Below are 18,770 nucleotides of genomic sequence, written 5' to 3' on the forward strand. Positions count from 1 at the left end.
TCCCTCTATCCCAGGAGTCTCTCTGCTGTGGGCTGCTGCATGCTCCAGACTACAAAACAGCATTCTCTTAAATAAATCCTCCACAAAACACACCAACTCTGTGTCCAGAGCAGAATTCAGCTGAGGAACAAGAGGAATGTAGTAACCATTGACTTCTTCCTCTGTCTAGTGGAGCCAAACACTCAAGATTGCATCCAAGACAGAGGGAGAAGGCAGGAAGAGCCTTTCAACACTGCAACAACATTTACATGGCAAGCTGTAGCCCTCAAAACCAAGCAGTTATCATGGTGACAAGTATTCTGGGGAAGGAGCAGAGCTGTGAGTCCCATGGCTGCTTTGCCACTGGCTACAACAGCAAGAGCAGGGAGGAGATCCAAAAAAGCCCAGGCTGGGGGAATTGGCTTGTGCCAGTAGGAAGCCACACTCGAGCAGGCACTGCAGCTCACGAGCTGAGCACTTGCTAAAGAGTCCTGGAACAGGAAAGCAAAAATCTGTCCAATGCCTGAAGGTAGCCAGGAACCAGTTATGCAGGGAAAGCATCAGTGTTGGTGTAGTCCCTTCTCAAGTTTTAACAACTTTCCCTGCCTTCCCCTTCCTCAGCAGAGCCTTGGAGAATGCCCCGTGCCTACCTTGGCCTGGACAGCATAAGAAGCCAGCAGAACAGAAGCTTCAGGAGGACAGTAGATCTTCTCATCCAAAATCTGCTTCTTCACCTGCACACAGCAGTAAAGGACATGAAGCACACATTTAGTGGAGCAGTGCAAAGCATGACTGGCACAGCAGATGGCTGCAGTTTGTTTTAACTCGAGTTGTCAACCACACAGTTAACAATTTTCCTAACACTAATGACAATTCAGGAAGTCTCTGGTGGCTCAGAAGGGAAGGGCTCGAGCTTTCACAGGCCATCTTTCTCAGACAGGTTTGCAAGAAGAGCTAAATTTGTATGTGGAAAATGACAGAACCTATAGCCCATTGCTAAAGGCAAGGGGAGAGAAAAAAAGCCTTGCATAAAAACACAGAGCTGAAACCTCTCAAGGCCCAAGCTATGGATTGAGGTGACATTTATACCCACCACTGAATTGATATAAAAAGCTTGCAGACAAGTGTCTGAGCACACAAAGGTTTTGCTCTGGGATATTTAGGCCTCATCATGAGTCAGTGCTCACCTGTGCTGGAGGCTAATTCCCTGGGATCCCACTGGCAGTGAGGAGAGCTGCAGGTCACCTCCATGGCAGTGCTTTTAGCAGCAGGCAGAGCCCTGTGCACACTCCCAGGAGAGCCAAAGTGCAGCTCCCAAAATCCAGGGCTTTATATTTCCTGGCTTCTGTGCATTAAAAAATTAAACCTGTCATGTTCCATCTTTTTTTGCCTTTGCACACTTAATTTTCCTGGATAAAGACAGGAGGGGAAAAAAAAGCCTACTACTTCCTGGGAGACTTAAAGGGATTGTCACAGAGATGCAGCAACATCAATCTGAATTTATAACATGCTTGGAGTCCTCAAAGTTGGTTACAGCATAATTAAAGAAGATATTCTCCTGCATTTAGATAAAAACAAGAGAGTTTGCAAGCTTATGGTGCTCCCATCCCCCACAGGTATTATGGGAGCCCAGGCCCCTCTCATCATCAGGAATCCTAGTTGAAAAGTCACAATCTCCATTTATAAACTACAGCTTTAACTGCTCTTCCTCTCCAATTGTCCTTCTCAGAAGATGTCAGCAGTGTTTTTCCTTATCAAGGATAAAGCCCACAGCAAGTCAGACGTTTAAAACCAGCCCTACAGAGACACCAGTGCACGAGACAGCTTGGAAATGAGGAGAAATCCTTTGCATTTAGAAGTCCTTTAGCTTGGAAGAACAAAGATGAACTTTGGAAGCACGAGGAGTGCCAAGAAGCTGGTGAGCTCACTTTGATATCCATTTGAAAGGGCACAGCACACTCAAGTTCCACAGTGGTACTTCCAAGAGCATCCAAATCTAGGTTGTCTCTGCCTTGGTGCAACAAATGGAAGGACAAGTGTCTTTTTTCATTTTTCTAACTTGTTTCTTTTAGAGACTTCACATTAACAGCCACAGAGCAGATGAAACACACCCATAAGCACATGGGGTCTGACTAGGACTACTGTAGTCCCTGTAACCAGAGTTGACCCAACTCTTTATAGCACATAGTTTGAGAAAATTGACCTTGTCTGAAAGAGAGCTCCTGGGATAAAGCTCTTTGTTACCAGCCATGCTGCACTGCTACACCACCACCAGCTGAGCTGATTTCTCAGGACACAAAGCTTTGTAGCTTAGTCTAAAAGATAAAACCTGAAGAAGCACTCACAAGAGTTTCCAAATGCTCAACACGGGGCGCTGGGACCCTTTAGGTTTCCCCTTCTCCTCTGCCTCTGCTACCAGCCTCTGACAGAGATGTGCTTCTGAGATTTTCTTCTGCTCCAGTTACCTGAAGACTGTTTTGCCAAGAGGGGAACCTTGCTGTACAGCCTGAACATGAAAGAGGTTGGCTGCATTCTGTTGTTGAGGATGAAATTCCCCTGCTTCACATAACAATGCAATCGTGTAGGAAGGCCGTGGCCATTCCTCAGCAGAACTGATCCTCACCTCCTGCAGGGAGGCAGGTTCTGAGGCTGTTTGTGTCATTCAAGCCCACATCTGACAGATTCATTTCCCCCAGCTACCACACACTAATATTACAAATCACCTAATCATTCCTGACACAGCCAGTTTATGCTGTCTGCAAGTCTGGGCACCTGTGAGTGCTTCATCCAGACAAACCGTCTCTGACCTAGTTTAAGAAGTTGAAGACAACTCCCTTTGGAGAGGTGTGAACATGACAATGAGGATTCACACTCTGCTGACCAACTTTGTGACCCTGGAACCTTCTCACACTTCTGCTCATCCTGCCTCCTTCTCCATCAGGTTGGGGTCAGGTGTTCTGACCAGGCTCCTACCTGCAGGAAGAACAAGTGCTGTGTGATTTCCTGGACTAGCTCCTCCTCTGCGTTCTCAGGATAAAATTTGGCCAAGAAGTGAAAGGTGACAGGCTCTTCTGTTGGAACATCATGATCCAGAACCTGTAGGATACAAGAGCCATTCAGCTACTCTTTCCAGCTTCTTTAACACTCTGTCTCTTGGAGCAAAGACACAGCTCCTTTCTGTTCAGACCAGCACATCTTTTGTCAAGCACCTTAGACATTCAGAACAGTCAAACCAACCAAAGTAGTTCAAAACCATAGTCAAGAAAGGAAACAAGCAAACATTTCTGACACTCCTAAGGATGTGAGAAAACAAACAAGGCAGAAACAAACAGCATGAGCAATGAGACAGCAAAGGCTGGTCCTGATGTGCTGTGCACACGTTGCCTCACACATTGCACTGCAGAGCCATGCTGTATCCTGCTACGCCACCACTTGACTTCCCTGTTGTTTGCCTGCTCTGCCTTCTCTTGTATTTCAGTGTTGGTCCTACTGCCTTTCTGTTGTGTTGGCACTGCCCAGTTCAGATTCATGGTACTGAAAAGCTTGGCATGGCATTCGAGACACCCAGACCTCCCTCAAGTCTCGATTACTGTCTGGTTTCAGTGTAACATCCTTTGGATGTGAATCCACCCACATCCATCAGTCCTCTAACCCACCCCTCAGCAACCTGGAGGCTCACATATTTGGGAAGCATTTCCTCCCTTATCTCCTTTTCACTAACCTGGTTTTCCTCCTCCCTAGCATTTTACACATCTCAACAACAAAAGAAGCCAAGGTACAATGTCACTTGTCCACAAAGGATTTGTGCTGAAGGACAGAGGGGAGAGTCTTTTAGGTTTCCTTTACATTACAGGCACCCTGTAGTCCTGCATCCCTGCAAGACTCTAAAATGCCTGAAGGAGATTCAGTGTGCACAGTCTGAGGCTTCAAAGCTCAGAAGGAGCTGGGGTGAGGTATCTCTGCCAACTCTTCCCCATTTAACTTCCAAATGCCACAAGGGTGAGACTTAAACACACTACACCCGGTTCACTTCAATACCACACATAACACAACCTTGGGACATTCAGGGTGGAAATTACATTCTCCTCTGTCATCCCACACAACCTCTCAAGGCAAATTTGGTCCCAACCTTCTTGTCCATTTTGAGCCAAGCCACTGTATCCTTGATGGTGTATTGAAGCCCAAAGAACCAGGTTTCTCGGAGTCCCAGTGTCCTGCATACTAGATCAAACAGGTCCTTCCCTTTCCACTTCACCTGCAGGAGAGCAAACAGCAAGCAGTTATAAAGATGGATTTCAGAACTTCACCTCTGTTCAACCAAACTCACTCTTTTTTCACTTCACAAGGTCTTTGGGAAGGCATCTGGTACAGATAAGAAAACAGCCTAACGAAGCTCATTTTATATCCTTCCATCTGATCCCATCTGCAGATCACCAGCTCCTCCCTCAGTAGGAAACTGAGATGTGATTTCCCCTCTCCCAAAAAGGACACTGTAAAGCCCCCTCTTTCTCCCTCTGGCAACCCACCAACATTCAACAGAGGATTTAAAGGGTCTGTCAAGGTTCCTTTTGAGCCATGCACTGCTATGAGCAGCCTGTTTCCAGCAAGAAATAACAATCACTCTTAACTGCCCCTTCAGTGGCTTCAATGGCTCTGTCTACAGGCCCAGGAAGCCCTGCACAAGCTCCAGCATCAGCAACAGGGTTTCACAGACAAGGGTGTGATGCACCCACAAAAAAATCACAAGTGAAACCATTCATGTACAAAGCACATTTGTCCAGAGCTACCAGCCCTGCACAGCTAAAAGGGAAAAGGAGCTCAGGAAACAAGCCCTATCCCTGAAGCCAGCAGTTCTCTCAGAGCTTGTTCTGGTAGAGTCAGACTGCACTGTCTGCTGAAAACATGTGTGTGACAAAAGCAGCTTAGGTGCAGAGAAAAGTGGCCTTGATCAAAGACTGTGTCCTTCCAGCAATCTTGAAGATGCATCTGTGTTGTTCCTGAAGTTTGCTCATAAGGACAGAAGGTGTTGGGAGGGCAGAAAGGTGAAAAAAGACATAAACCAGATGAATCTAATATGCCAAAGCCACTTTGGTCTTCCATCTGCACAGGAGCAACAATTGCTGGACAGAGACATATGGCCATTACTCTAAAGCCCTAGGGCAAAAAGGATCTCTTCACATTCTCTTGTCACTACAACTCAATCTTGGTGCCACCTGGACAGCATCAATATTAATGCTGAGGCAAGGCAGGGACTGCTGGCGCGGGCGCCGCTCCCGCTGTCACCCACTGCCGCCTTGTGGGCAGAGCTGCTGAGGACAAGCTCATTGCCATTCTGCTGGCTTGGATTAAATGAGTATATCACTATTTTCTCTCCCTGTCTGGGCACACACACACAGGCCCAGAATAGAACAAAGCCAATGGTAGCCTCCAATAACCCCCCCCACCCAGCCGGCTCGCCACAGCCTCGCCGCAGCTCCCATCAAACGCCGGCAGTGCCTCCAGGTCAAAAACACCAGGAGGAGCACGTTTTGCAGCACTGTAATTATAACCTGCTCATTTCACACATTTAGCTAGCCCCTAGTCCCCATGATGAGCTTCAGCTCAGCACAGGATGCCTCAGATTGCAGAAGATCTTCCCCTAACTATTCTCTTAAGAGGGAAGTTAATTTGAGGGTTCAGACAAAAGACAGCGAGACACATTGAAACTGCTATTTTGTACCATTTCTGTTGGCACATAAAAACAGGCTGCCATCAAAGAGCTGTTTCCTAACTAGCATTCAACTGCTTTGCATAAAGTGTTATTGGCTTCTCTTTTTTTCTTGCTATAAAGAGCACATTTCAGCCCTATTGCTTTGGAGGAACAGTCGGTGCCTCCACACACACGACCCTGCACCAAACCTTTCCCAGGGCAGGCTTCTGTGTGCTGCTCAGAATCACACACTCTTAAAGGTTGGAAGGGACCTGGAAAGCTCATCCAGTGCAACCCCCCTGCCAGAGCAGCACCACCTAGAGCAGGGCACACAGGGACTCATCCAGCTGGGGCTGAATGTCTCCAGAGGAGGAGACTCCACAGCCCATCTGGGCAGCCCCTGCCAGTGCTCCCTCACCTCAACAGGGAAGAAGTTTTCCCTTGTGTTCCTTTGGAACCTCTTCTGTTCCAGCTTGTGCCTGTTGCCCCTTGGCCTGAGCACAGCCTGATGGGAGTGTTTCCTCCCCAGACACATCCCATGGGATCAGTGTTTTGAATAACCCCACCAAGTCCCCCCTCAGGCTGGGATTTCCACCAAACCAGAGTTCCAGGCACTTTCCACCCCACTGCACCAGCTGATATGACCCCCAGCAAGCTGGCAGTTAAGTTTCAAAGAGCAGCAGTGAGCATTAAAGCAGGAGCTCTGTGTGTTTTCAGCCCCCTGCAATTTTAAGTTGATGATGGGAATATTTTAAGGGACTGCTTCTGCTGCTGGATTTTACACCATCACTCTGTCAGTGCAGGAGTGCATTATGGCAGAAATGTATGTTAAACATTCCTGCCTGCATGGCACTGAAGTCTCCAACCATAACATCACACAGACATCCTCCCCAACTGGGCTGAATTACCTTCATTAAAGATACAAATGGAACAGCAGCCACGTTTATTTCAACATACATGATTTCATTCCACACCTCAGTACTTAACATAATGATCTGCATTCAAGTGGCATCTTCTCTTGACAGCTGAACTCCAGCTACTTTACAGGCCTTCAGGACCTCAACCCTCCTTATCCTCACTCATAGGTCTCGTGTCATTAACTGCCACGCTTGCTGGTCGTAAAACACAAAGATAAAGCCCTCTCCAGGCATGAGGAGATGGAGAGAGCTGCTGTCCAAGACTGGGCAGAGAGTCTGTGGGAGAGGCAGGACTGGCTGGCAGTGTCCCATCACGTAAGCCATTCCCCTGCTCTGCACTAAAGTGACACCTGAAGCTCAAAGCCCATTCTGCAAGCCATTACAAGCTCCTGAAAACAAACCAAAGAGGCTTAGAGCAGACAAAATCCCTTCTCAGCCGTATGTCACAGCAGCTGGCACAATGCTACAATAAAGCTCAATCTCCTGATAAAAAGCAACACCACAATAATCACAGAATCATGGAAGAGTGGGGATTGGCAGGGCCCTGCAGAGCTCATCCAGCCCAACCCCTGCTACAGCAGGGTCCTCACCATCAGGGGCACAGGATCGTGTCCAGGTGAGGTTGGAAACCTCCTGAGAAGGAGCCTCCACACCCTCCCTGGGCAGCCTGGGCCAGGGCTCCCTCACCTCAGCACCAAAGGAGCTTCTCCTCCTGTGCCAGTGGAACATTTGTGTTCCAGCTTGTGCCCATTCCCCCTTGTCCTGGCAGTGGACACTACAGAAAATAGCTAGGAAAGGATTTGGAGCACGTCTCAGCTGAGGAAGGGCTGAGGGATCTGGGGCTGTTGAGCCTGGAGAAAAGAAGGCTCAGGGGAAACCTTCTCACTCTCTACAGCTACCTGAAAGGAAGCTGCAGCGAGGTGGGGGTCGGTCTGTTCTGCCCAGTGACAGGCAACAGAACCAGAGGAAATGGCCTCAAGTGTCACCAGGGGAGGTTCAGGCTGGATGTGAGGAGGAAATTCTTTGCTGCCAGGGCTGTCAGGCATTGGAAGGGGCTGCTCAGGGAGGTGCTGGAGTCACCGTCCCTGGAGGGGTTTCAGAGCTGGGTGGGTGATGCACTGAGGGCAATGGGCTGGTGGGTCATGGGGCAGAGGCTCCATGAGCTTAAAGGGCTCTTCCAGCTGAAACCATTCTATGATTCCAAGTGCCACTCTTGACACATAACACTCTCAACCCAACCCATGGGATGGAGCTCACACAGCCACGTTGCTCCAGCACCCCCTGCTCAGCCACAGGCATTGCCCCCCCAGGGCAGCTCTGCCTTCTCCCACCAGCACACTGGCACCACGGGCTGTGCTGCTTGGGAAGCTGTTGGAGGGCAACGTGGCCCAGCTGCTTTATGAGCAGGGAAGTGCTGCAAGGGTGTGATTCTGCAGAGATGGAATTGATGTTCTTTACTAAGTACAGAGTGCTTGCAATTTATCAGCAGAGTGTTTTAAGTAAACAGCACTAAACACTTAAAACTCAGCAGCCTGTGGCTAGAACAGAGCACTTCCAGTCCAGGTTATTGGCATCATCTTTTTCTCCAGTGCAGACATCACATTTGGCATCTATTAACAGGGTTTGCATTATTTATTAACCTGCACCAGGAGTCATTGCCAACTAGCAGGCAACTGGACAATTTATTTCGGTGCACAAGCTTTCTGTCAAGTTTCACAAGGGCTCCTTAGGTAACAAGGTAATAAAGCAGCTGCAGAAAGGAGCACAAGGGTTATCTGATGCCCCCAGAGTGGGGTGACAAGGAGGGAAGCCAAGTGCTACCAAAAAATGGGCACTAGGGCACAAGAGGCTGCAACCACTCCTTGCATAGGAGGGTGAGCAGAGGGTCTAAGGAGAAAAGTGATTCCCAAACCACTGTCACTGAATGATGCTTTTCCTCCAATGATGTCAAGTTGGATCACAGAATGGTAGAGCTTAGAAGAGACCTTTGGAGATTACCCAGTCCAACTCCCTGCCAAAGAGCTCCCACCTAGATCAGGTCACACAGGAACGTGTCCAGGTGGGTCTTGAAGAGCTCCAAGGAAGGAGCCTCCACACCCTCCCTGGGCAGCCTGGGCCAGGGCTCCCTCACTGAAACACTGACACAGTTTCATCTTATGTTTTAATGGAACTCTCTGTATTTCAGCTTCATCCCATCACCCCTTGTCCTGGCACTGGATACAACAGGACCAAGTGCTGCCCCAGCCTCCTGACACCCACCAGTGAGATATTTGTCAATACTAATGAGATTCCCCCTCAGCCTTCTCTTCTCCAGGCTGAACAGCCCCAGGTCCCACAGCCTTTCCTCAGAAGGAAGATGCTCCAGTCCCCTCAGCATCTTGCTGGCCCTGCACTGGCCTCTCTCCAGCAGTTCCCTGTCCCTCTGCAGCTGGGGAGCCCAGAACTGGACATAGGACTCCAGATGAGGCCTCAGCAGGGCAGAGCAGAGGGGCAGCACAACCTCCCTCACCCTGCTGCCCACACTCTCCTGCTGCCCCCAGGCTGCCATTGGCTTCTTGCCCACGAGGGCACGTTGCTGCTCATGGGCAGTTTCTCATCACCCAGCACTCCCAGGTCTGTCTCCTGGAGCTGCTCTCCAGCAGGTCACCCCCAGCCTGTGCTGGTGCAGGGGGTTGTTCCTCCCCAGCTGCAGGTCTCTGCCATTGCCCTTGGTGAATGTCATGAAGTTCATCTCTGCCCAACTCTCCAGCCAGTTGAGATCCCACTGAAAGGCAGCACAGCCTTCTGGTGAATCAGCCAGTCCTCCCAGTTTGGTGCCAGCAGGGAACTTGCTGAGGGTCACTCTGTCCCCTCATCCAGGTTGTTGGTGAAGATGTTGGACAAGACTGTCCCCAGAAGCCATCCCTGTGGAACCCCACTGGCTGCAGGCCTCCAACTTGATTCCATGCCATTGATCACCAACCACTTAAGATTAAGGTTCCTCATGCAAGAAGCTCCCCTTGGACAACACGCTCCAGGGCACAGAACCTGGCTCTGTCCAGGATCAGTGGATGGAGATCTCACCTCTTCACTGTCACAAATGCAAATCACAGAGCTCTGTAATGGTCAGGATGGGGACTAATGGCACAAGCAAGTGCCTGGGTGATGCTAAGGCAGTGCTCATCAGCTCAGCCCCTGAGCAAAGCCATCACAGGGGCCTCTCCGTGTGCCACAGGCTGCGGGAGGCTCAGGTCTGGGTTCACACATGACCTTGAGGAAATGACTAACATTTATAAAACATTTTACTGCACCAATTGATCCCTCAACAAGGCAGGAAATGGCTTTTCCCCTTAGTGGATCGTTTTATGGAGTGTTGGCTCTGTGCTAGAGATGAGAAGGGAGAGGAGAGCACCTGCTGTGGCGACACCACAGTCTGAAAGACCACGCAGAAAAGGCGACCAAGCCCCAGGAAGATGTGCTCAGCTGCCACCATGTGATGGTATTTCCATTTAGAAATGAGCTTTAACAAGAGGATGTGACACCTCTGTGCTGAGACAGGGAGGGAGATGGCAGAGGGAGAGGGAAAGGGCAAGGGCTAAGCAGAGCACCCCTCCACTAACCACCTGGGAAACAAGACATGGGTGGGCTGTATCTGTTCCACATCCCACTAGGAGCTGCCCAAACAAACTCCCTGCAACAGTTCAACAGTTTATCACTGAAATGAAGATAACTCTAGAGTGCAGACCACATTTATTTCTCCTCCTGGACTCGAGTGGTAAGAGGAGTGCTGCACACAACCATTCATTTGGATTTAAAGCTCATCTGGAGCAAACAAGGAATCAAATATGCAATATTCCTCCAGTTACAAAAATGATGTCAAAGACTTCCAATTGCCACTTGCTGAGACACAGGACAGGGCTGGAAAAGTTCTTTTTCTTTACTAATGCTACACAACAACTCAATAATGAGCTTTTAATTAAAATCTAGTTCTGTTAAGCACCGAGGAGGCCAAAAAACACATCCAGGTGCAGCCAAGCACACCTCCTGGGGTCTGCCCAACACACAGCCAGAGCAGGGGACACAGGACAAGCAGCTCTGGGCAGCCAGCACTGGTGTGAGTGGGAGAAGCAGAGAGGACTGTCACTGGTGATGTCCCAAAGCTTCACCTCACCCCGTAAGTTGGGTCTGCACAAATTGAGTTACAGGATCCAGCAACAGCTTGATGCAGGGGAAGAAGTTCCAAGAGGCTGAGAGAAGGGTGTTGTTCCTGCAGGGAGCTCTGGCCTTCCCATGCCAAGAATGTAGAGAGATATCACATTAGATGGAGCTGTCTGCAGCTCAGCACACTCCTTCCTGCCCTGGGAAGGGTCACACAGGGCAGCAACCACATAGCTGAGCTCTAAAACCATGGAATGGTGGGGGTTGGAAGGGACCTTTAGAGATCATCCAGCCCAATTCCCTGCTAAAGCAGCTCCCACCTAGATCAGGTCACACAGGTACCCAGGTGGGATCTGAAGACCTCCAGAGAAGGAGCCTCCACACCCTCCCTGGGCAGCCTGGACCAGGGCTCCCTCACCTCAGCACTGAAGAGTTTTTCCCTATGTTTAAATGGAACTTTTTGTGTTGCAGCTTGTTCCCATCACCCCTTGTCTTACCTCTGGCTGCTGATGGACACAGGTTACTTCAGCACAAGCCTGACCTGCTCTCATGATCTTTTCCAAACTGATGCATTCTGAAAACAGCTTGCCCCAGGGAAAGCCAAGCTGGGCTTTAAGAAGTCAGTGTTGTCAGCCTTAGGAGAGACAGTTAGCCTAGATGGCTGTTCTCAGTGGTGGCCAATGATGGGACAAGGGGCAACAGGCACAAGCTGGAACAGAAGAGGTTCCAAAGAAATACAAGGAAAAACTTCTTCCCTGTTGAGGTGAGGGAGCACTGGCAGGGGCTGCCCAGAGGGGCTGTGGAGTCTCCTTCTCTGGAGACACTTAAAACCTACCTGGACAAGTTCCTGTGTGCCCTGCTCTAGATGGTGCTGCTCTGACAGGAGGGTTGTACTGGATGAGCTTTTGAGGTCCCTTCCAGCCCTTGAGATTCTGTGATTACCTCTGAATGAAGCAAGGCTAAAGCATGTATACTGCCAAATGCCTCTCTTCCAATCTCAAGGGCTGTTTGATTTTCTAACAGAGTGCTGCCTCCCACCTTCAAGCAGATTGTTTCCAGGGCTGCTTCCCTGTTCAAGTACTTTTAATTTCAAAAGTCACCTACTTGAAAGTCACTGCCTGTACAAAGCAAGACAGGAAAAAAAGGTATTAAACAGTATCAGAACTAGAGTCTGTACATCAAAAGAGAAAGGTTTGCTGTCCCAAAAGCCTTCCCTCCTTCTCTTTTGCATCAACACATCTCCTCTGGATTAACCACAGAGACTGAGGGCTGGTAGTAGCTTTGAATCACCTTTGGAGGGAACTGGGTAACATGGAGTTTCATAACTGGCTTAGAAAAGGCTTCAATGGGACATGGGGGATCCAGAGAGTGTTTCAGATGCAGGGGTAGGCAGAAAGGAGCCAAAGAGGATCTGTGTTCATAATTAGTCTCATGTGACTTGAGGGAATCCAGAACCAAAGCACACCAAGCAGCACACAGCTGAAAAATTCATTCCCAAACGACAGTGTTGTGATTCAGCAGAACATCTGACTTTTGGGGGGGAATAAACCCCTCTAAGAAGTCAAGGTGAGAAACAACCCTTACCTGATGTGTCCTGTGTTTAAAGAGAGATCAGCAGCAACCAAATGGCAGAGGCTTCTGAGTGCTCACAGTGAGCAGACCCGGGATTGGGGCAGATGGACACGGTAAGGAACCAGAACATTGACTTGACAGCTGGCATCCCAACAATTTACTGAAGATCATTTTGTAGCTGAGAGGGATTATTTCTCTCAGCTTTTGAAAATAGCTGTTATTGCCTACAGATTGGTCTTTTCCAGTTAACTTGCTGCCTGCCTGCAGCAGCTCAGCAGCATCAAGAGAGGTCACAGCCCCTACTAGCATCACTGAGCTGCTGCTAAACATTTAGCCAGGGATGGAAACATCTTCATAAAACCCCTTCCAAGTACCCTGCAATGCAGAAGGAACCTCTTACTCAAAAACTTATTTGGCCTCAGATTTTCACTGCCAAATCTTTCAGAGGATGAGCTTTTGCAGCTCAGCTACACAGCTGCCCATGGCTGCTAACAAAGAGACCAACACTTGGCCACACGCCGTGGAAGTCAGGCCTTGTCTGCTTCCAAGAGAACAGAAAAGCTTTACAGCCAACCTCATCCAACTGGCCCTGCACCGAGTGGGGCACTGGGCTGAAAAGATCCCTTCCAACCATGGTCATTCTCTGGACAGAGAGGAACAGCTTCTGCATGGAAGCAGTAACTGGATGCACATTTAGAGCAGCAAACACATCCGTCCAAACTTGCCTCTTCTCGCTGCTTGAGCATTTCAGCTGTCTCTCTGTGTTGGTTGTAAAGGGTTTGTATTCATCTCCAGCTCAACACCTGCAGGAGCTCCTGTTGTCAAAGGATGAAGGTCAGGAAGCAGTTGGCTGCACCTCAGTGGAACAGACATCCCTGCAGGAGTTTCAGGCCCAAGATCACAGCCACAATGGAAATGGCTAAAGAAAAAAACACACCCTTCAGAAAAGGTGCTGTGGCTCCAAAGGCTGGGAGCCACTACCATGACTGACCACCACCAAAAGGAATAAGTGGGCAGAGACATGCACAAGACCAAAAGAAAGACTGATGGTTCTCCTATCAGCCAAGGAACTTGATTCTCAGAGGGAAAAACCTGCAAATGGCACTGCAGGAGACCAACCTGAGAGCTGCTGCCCACAGCACTGCTGTCCCACTGCAGAGAGAGGCTGAACCATGGCTTGGAAGACACAGACTCAGAAACAGCCCAGGCTTTAAAATGTCAGGGAGAATTTCAGTGAGATCTTGACCAGCTGAGAGTGGGGCAGAGAGGAAATTCATGAGCTTCACCAAGTGCCAAAGCAGAGTCCTGCAGCTGGGAAGGAACAACCCCCTGCACCAGCACAGGCTGGGGATGACCTGCTGGAGAGCAGCTCCAGGAGACAGACCTGGGAGTGCTGGGTGATGAGAAACTGCCCATGAGCAGCAACATGCCCTCGTGGGCAAGAGCCAATGGCAGCCTGGAGGCAGCAAGAGAGTGTGGGCAGCAGGGTGAGGGAGGTTGTGCTGCCCCTCTGCTCTGCCCTGCTGAGGCCTCATCTGGAGTCCTGGGGCCAGTTCTGGGCTCCCCAGCTGCAGAGGGACAGGGAACTGCTGGAGAGAGGCCAGTGCAGGGCCACCAAGATGCTGAGGGGACTGGAGCATGTTCCTTGTGAGGAAAGGCTGTGAGACTTGGGGCTGTTCAGTCTGGAGAAGAGAAGGCTGAGGGGGGACCTTATTAGCACTTAAAAGTACCTAAAAGGTGGGTGTCAGGAGAATGGGGCAACACTTTTTTTTCCTGCAGTGTCCAGTGACAGGACAAGGGGTGATGGGCACAAGCTGGAACACAACAAGTTCCACCTAACCACAAGGAGAAGCTCCTTTGGTGCTGAGGTGAGGGAGCCCTGGCCCAGGCTGCCCAGGGAGGGTGTGGAGGCTCCTTCTCAGGAGGTTTCCAACCCCACCTGGACACGTTCCTGTGCCCCCTGAGCCAGGGGAACCTGCTGTAGCAGGGGGTTGGGCTGGATGAGCTCTAGAGACTCCTTCCCACCCCCCCCCATTCTGTGATTCTACATCATGCCAGAGATGATGGATAAGCAACCACCTCACCTAGAGAGGCACCACCGAAATCACACTACTTTTGCCACATCAACTACTTTAACTTGGTTCACATCAGCAAGTTGCACCATGAGGTTGGCAAGAGGAGAAGAAGCCATTGGGCAAGGCAGCCTCCTGGCACAGTGCTCTGAACTGACATCAAGCCATTAGCACGAGCACCACACCCCAGCAAGCTCTGCTTTATGCTGCTGATGCCTCAAACACCTTCCCAACACCATCCCTCAGCCGCCTATCGCCGTGTTCATCGTGGCACAACACCACCAGCAAACGCCTTTCAACGAGAGTTCTCTTGTGCTGCTTTCCAAGCAGAAGCTGAGGAGCTGCAAGGGCTACTTGAGGGTGTTCTTGGAAGGTGAGGCAGCTAGGGATTTGTCTGACATGGGGATTTGAAGAGCTATGCAAATATCTATCCTTCCTCAAGATGCTATCAATGAATTAGGTGCCAGGCTCAAACAGTCGTGATGGAAGTAACAAGGAAGACACTCACTGTGTGAGTGAAGATTTCTCCAAACAAGTGATAAGTCTTTAAAGTGAAAACCCCAACTGTGATTATTGAGCTTCATTGCCATGTTAGAAAGATTAAGACTTTATTTCTATGAATTACTGTAGGTTTAGGCTCAATTTAGAGCCATCATTTGCAGAGTAAACAGATGCAAAACAGGTTTAATCTTTTAAAACACACAGCTGGGAATTTCTTCAAGGCAGACTGAAAAATTAACACAGAGAACCAAGGTCTCCTCCAGCTACAGCAGTGTTGATGGGGTCAGAGGAAGAGGGATTGCTGGGACAGGAGCTCTACAGTTTGCACTGAGCAACCTCCAGCCCAGCCCTGAGAATCAGCCATCAAGCTAGAGCAGAGTATGGATCCAGACCTCCAGGCTGCTCCACATGCCTTGAAGGACAAAGCAGATCTCAGCAGACACAGCTACCCATCACGCTGCCCAGCCCATGACTGCCAGGTCTCACTCCCATGGCCTTCACCCTTTCCAGCTGCCTGGCTAGCCTCGAGGTTTTGGGCTGTCACTGCCTGGAGGTGAGGACATCACCTCTGTCCTGCAAGGTGGGACTGGGAGGGCAAAACAGAGAGAGCTGTGACAACTTGTGCCAACACCTTGAGAGCTCAGGAATAAAGCTTAAAGAAAAAAACACCAGTTATAAACTCAGCTCTGCAGAGAGAGACCTGGGAGTGCTGGGTGATGAGAAACTGCCCATGAGCAGCAACGTGGCCTCGTGGGCAAGAGCCAATGGCAGCCTGGAGGCAGCAAGAGAGTGTGGGCAGCAGGGTGAGGGAGGTTGTGCTGCCCCTCTGCTCTGCCCTGCTGAGGCCTCATCTGGAGTCCTGGGGCCAGTTCTGGGCTCCCCAGCTGCAGAGGGACAGGGAACTGCTGGAGAGAGGCCAGTGCAGGGACACCAAGATGCTGAGGGCACTGGAGCATCTTCCTTGTGAGGAAAGGCTGTGGGACCTGGGGCTGTTCAGCCTGGAGAAGAGAAGGCTGGGGTGGGGGGGCTTTATTAGCACTTATAAGTATCTAAAGGGTGGGTGTCAGGAGAATGGAGCAACACTTTTTTTTATGCAGTGCCCAGTGACAGGACAAGGGGTGATGGACATAAGTTGGAATACTAATGTTCCACTTAAACACTCTGTCTTTCCTGTGACAGAGAGGGAGCCCTGGCCCAGGCTGCCCAGGGAGGGTGTGGAGGCTCTGGAGAATCCCATGATCTATAATCATGATATCTATGATAAGATATCTTCTATGATGATACAAATCCCACACAGAAAATTTGCTACTGCAAAGCACTGATGACTCTGACATGTTTACCAGTAACATGGTCAACACCTGTCCAGGAAGCCACCAGTTGAGCTATGCTAAAGGCCAGCACAAGTAGCATCAGCCTCCCCAGAATGGCCACACACAACCCAGACTGCTGACCAGCCAGGTACCAGCTCTGGAGGGGGAAAAAGTGGGAGACAGCAACATAGCAATGCTCAGAGCAAGGCTAGGGGTACAGAGGTAGGGCATAGAGAGGAAAGGTGGCTTCTGGAAGTAGATAGGGCATGACAAGATAGCATGGCAGAAACCAGCCTCCGCTGCCCAGACCACAGCCTCTCCTCCCTAGGGACCTGCAGCCTGGCATGCCCCCAGGTGCAGGACACCCACAAGGCATCAGCTCTTCATTCCCATCAGCAGGAGGCATCATTCCAATAAAAGACCACATCTCAAGAGCCCCCCAGCCAACAGGACAGCAAGACTCACGTTGCACCTCCTTCCACTAATCCTCTAAAAGGTGTTTGTGCAGCAGAGGTTCCATCCTCCCCTGCCTCCTCCTGCCCATCAATGCACACAAATGCAGTGCTGCTCACTCCTCTGCCATCTCGTCCCTCCAGGAACAAGCCTGGCAAACCTTCAGATAGAAGCTGGACCCCTGCAGGGAGGAGCATGGTCCTCCCCAGATCATCCACTCTCCCAATCCTTCAACTTTCAGGTTGAGGCTGCTGAAACCACCGTGGGAACAAGCTCTGCCCCTGGCTCCAGGTCTCACTGTGTGCTGCCACAGCAAGGGCCAAGCCAAGGCCTGGGCCACCCTCCCATCCCCTCACTCATGTCAGCCCCAGCAAGTGGCAGCTGCAGGCTGTGTCAGAGCCATCAAATGTTGGGCTCAGGGCATTTCTGCAGAGTCAGCAAGCCCAGGAGCTTTCCCCACAGGTGTAAAAGTAGGAGACAAAGACAGGAGCAGAGACTCAGATGGGGAGCTGAGCTGCTCAAGCAAAGCTTGGATAAAACTCACACCTCACCTGCACCAAGCGTGGTGTGAAACAGCTCCATCACTCACCTGCACCCAACCACTTCTCTCCCCTCCACCTCCATGCTCTGCACCAAAGGACAAGGCCTGAAACCCCCTGTGCCAGGATGAGGCCCGAATCACTGACTCACAGAATGTCCAGGGCTGGAAGGGACCTGGAAAGCTCATCCAGTGCAGCCCCCCTGCCAGAGCAGCAGCACCTAGAGCAGGGCACACAGGAACTCATCCAGCTGGGTTGGAATGTCTCCAGAGAAGGAGACTCCACAGCCCATCTGGGCAGCCCCTGCCAGTGCTCCCTCACCTCAGCAGGGAAGAAGCTTTTCCTTGTACTTCTTTGGAACCTCTTCTGTTCCAGCTTGTGCCCATTGCCCCTTGTCCTGTCATTGGCCATCCCTGAGCACAGCCTGGCTCCAGCCTCCTCACACCCACCCTTGATGGGTTTGTAACCATGACTGAGGTCACCCCTCAGGCTCCTCCAAGCTGCAGAGCCCCAGCTCCCTCAGCCTTTCATCACAAGGCAGATGCTCCACTCCAGCATCTCTGTGGCCCTGCACTGAACTCTCTCCAGCAGCTCCCTGTCCTTCTGCAACTGAGGGGTCCAGAACTGGGCACAATATTCCAGATGTGGTCTCACAAGGGCAGAGCAGAGGGGGAGCAGAACCTCTCTCCACCTCCCTTAATCCACCCCAGGATGCCATTGGCCTTCCTGACCATGAGGGCACATTGCTGCCTTGTGGAATCTCATCATCCATCCCTCACACCCTAGCTCTGACAAGATAGAGGAAAGCTGAGCAGAACAACACATGAGCTCCTTCCTGTGCTTGCAGAAGGGATGGAGAAGTGTATCTGTAGTGACAAGTTTGGGGTTTTTTTTGGCAGGAACATTCCCAAAGAGTCACCTGAAGATGCACAAGTCACCGGGTCAAATCCCACCTGAGAGTGTTCCCACTGCACAAACACCCTATCCCCAACATCAAATGACATCAGCCACACCATGAAACAAAAGAATTATCTACTTTGATCACACATAATTACTGGCAGCCTTAGGAAAACATACCAGAAGGGAAACAGGACATTTCAACTCTCCTGGCACCTAACAGTGGGAAGCTCACACAACCACTGTCTAAAATAAACCAAGAAGGGCAGAAAGTTCTTCAGAACTGACAAAGAGATTTCAGGAGCACGAAAATTTATGATGACAAACCCTCTCAGGCTGGTGAGCACTCAAATTCCATCAAGACTCCTGAAATATAGGATCAGACTCCTGAAATATAAACTACTTAATACAAAAGCTCAACGGGGTAAGCAAGGGCTTTCAATGGTTGTGTGTTCAGCCCCTCTAGCTGGGCTGAAAATGCAGCAACAAACCAGACCCTTGGAGCCTGACAGCAGCTGCCCAGGGGAGAAGGGATAAGACTGACCAAGGGCCCAAGGAAAGGAAAGTGTTAGAGGAAAAGCAGACACAGGGGAGCAGGCACAGCCCCCTAGGAACAGCCCTCGGCCTCGGGTCTGAGCGAATGGAAAGGTGAAAATGACATTCTTGGGCATTTGTGGAGCACTTGGAGCTGGACCTTGGTGGGT

At 50.4% G+C, this 18,770-nt stretch overlaps 1 protein-coding gene across 16 annotated transcripts in view; it reads right to left on the minus strand.

Annotated features, from left to right (window-relative positions):
• Positions 1–18,770, minus strand: part of NF2 (NF2, moesin-ezrin-radixin like (MERLIN) tumor suppressor) — a 54,469-nt gene that overhangs the window by 35,110 nt on the left and 589 nt on the right. For 10 of the 16 annotated variants that reach the window (XR_009819876.1, XM_062009531.1, XM_062009527.1 and 7 more), the window contains exons 2-4: positions 4,109–4,234; positions 2,953–3,075; positions 630–713 (exon numbers count right to left, since the gene is read on the minus strand). The exons of 1 other annotated variant lie outside the window; for it this stretch is intronic. Coding sequence is in view for 14 of the 15 variants with exons in the window: in XM_062009531.1 (XP_061865515.1) it covers positions 630–713; positions 2,953–3,075; positions 4,109–4,234 (333 nt within the window). In the remaining variant the exon portion in view is untranslated. The remainder of the gene's footprint in view (positions 1–629; positions 714–2,952; positions 3,076–4,108; positions 4,235–18,770) is intronic. 5 more of the 16 variants (XM_062009538.1, XM_062009539.1, XM_062009536.1 and 2 more) reach the window with 3 other exon arrangements.

Source organism: Colius striatus, chromosome 17 (genome assembly GCF_028858725.1).
Source record: "Colius striatus isolate bColStr4 chromosome 17, bColStr4.1.hap1, whole genome shotgun sequence".
NCBI classification, from domain to species: domain Eukaryota; kingdom Metazoa; phylum Chordata; class Aves; order Coliiformes; family Coliidae; genus Colius; species Colius striatus.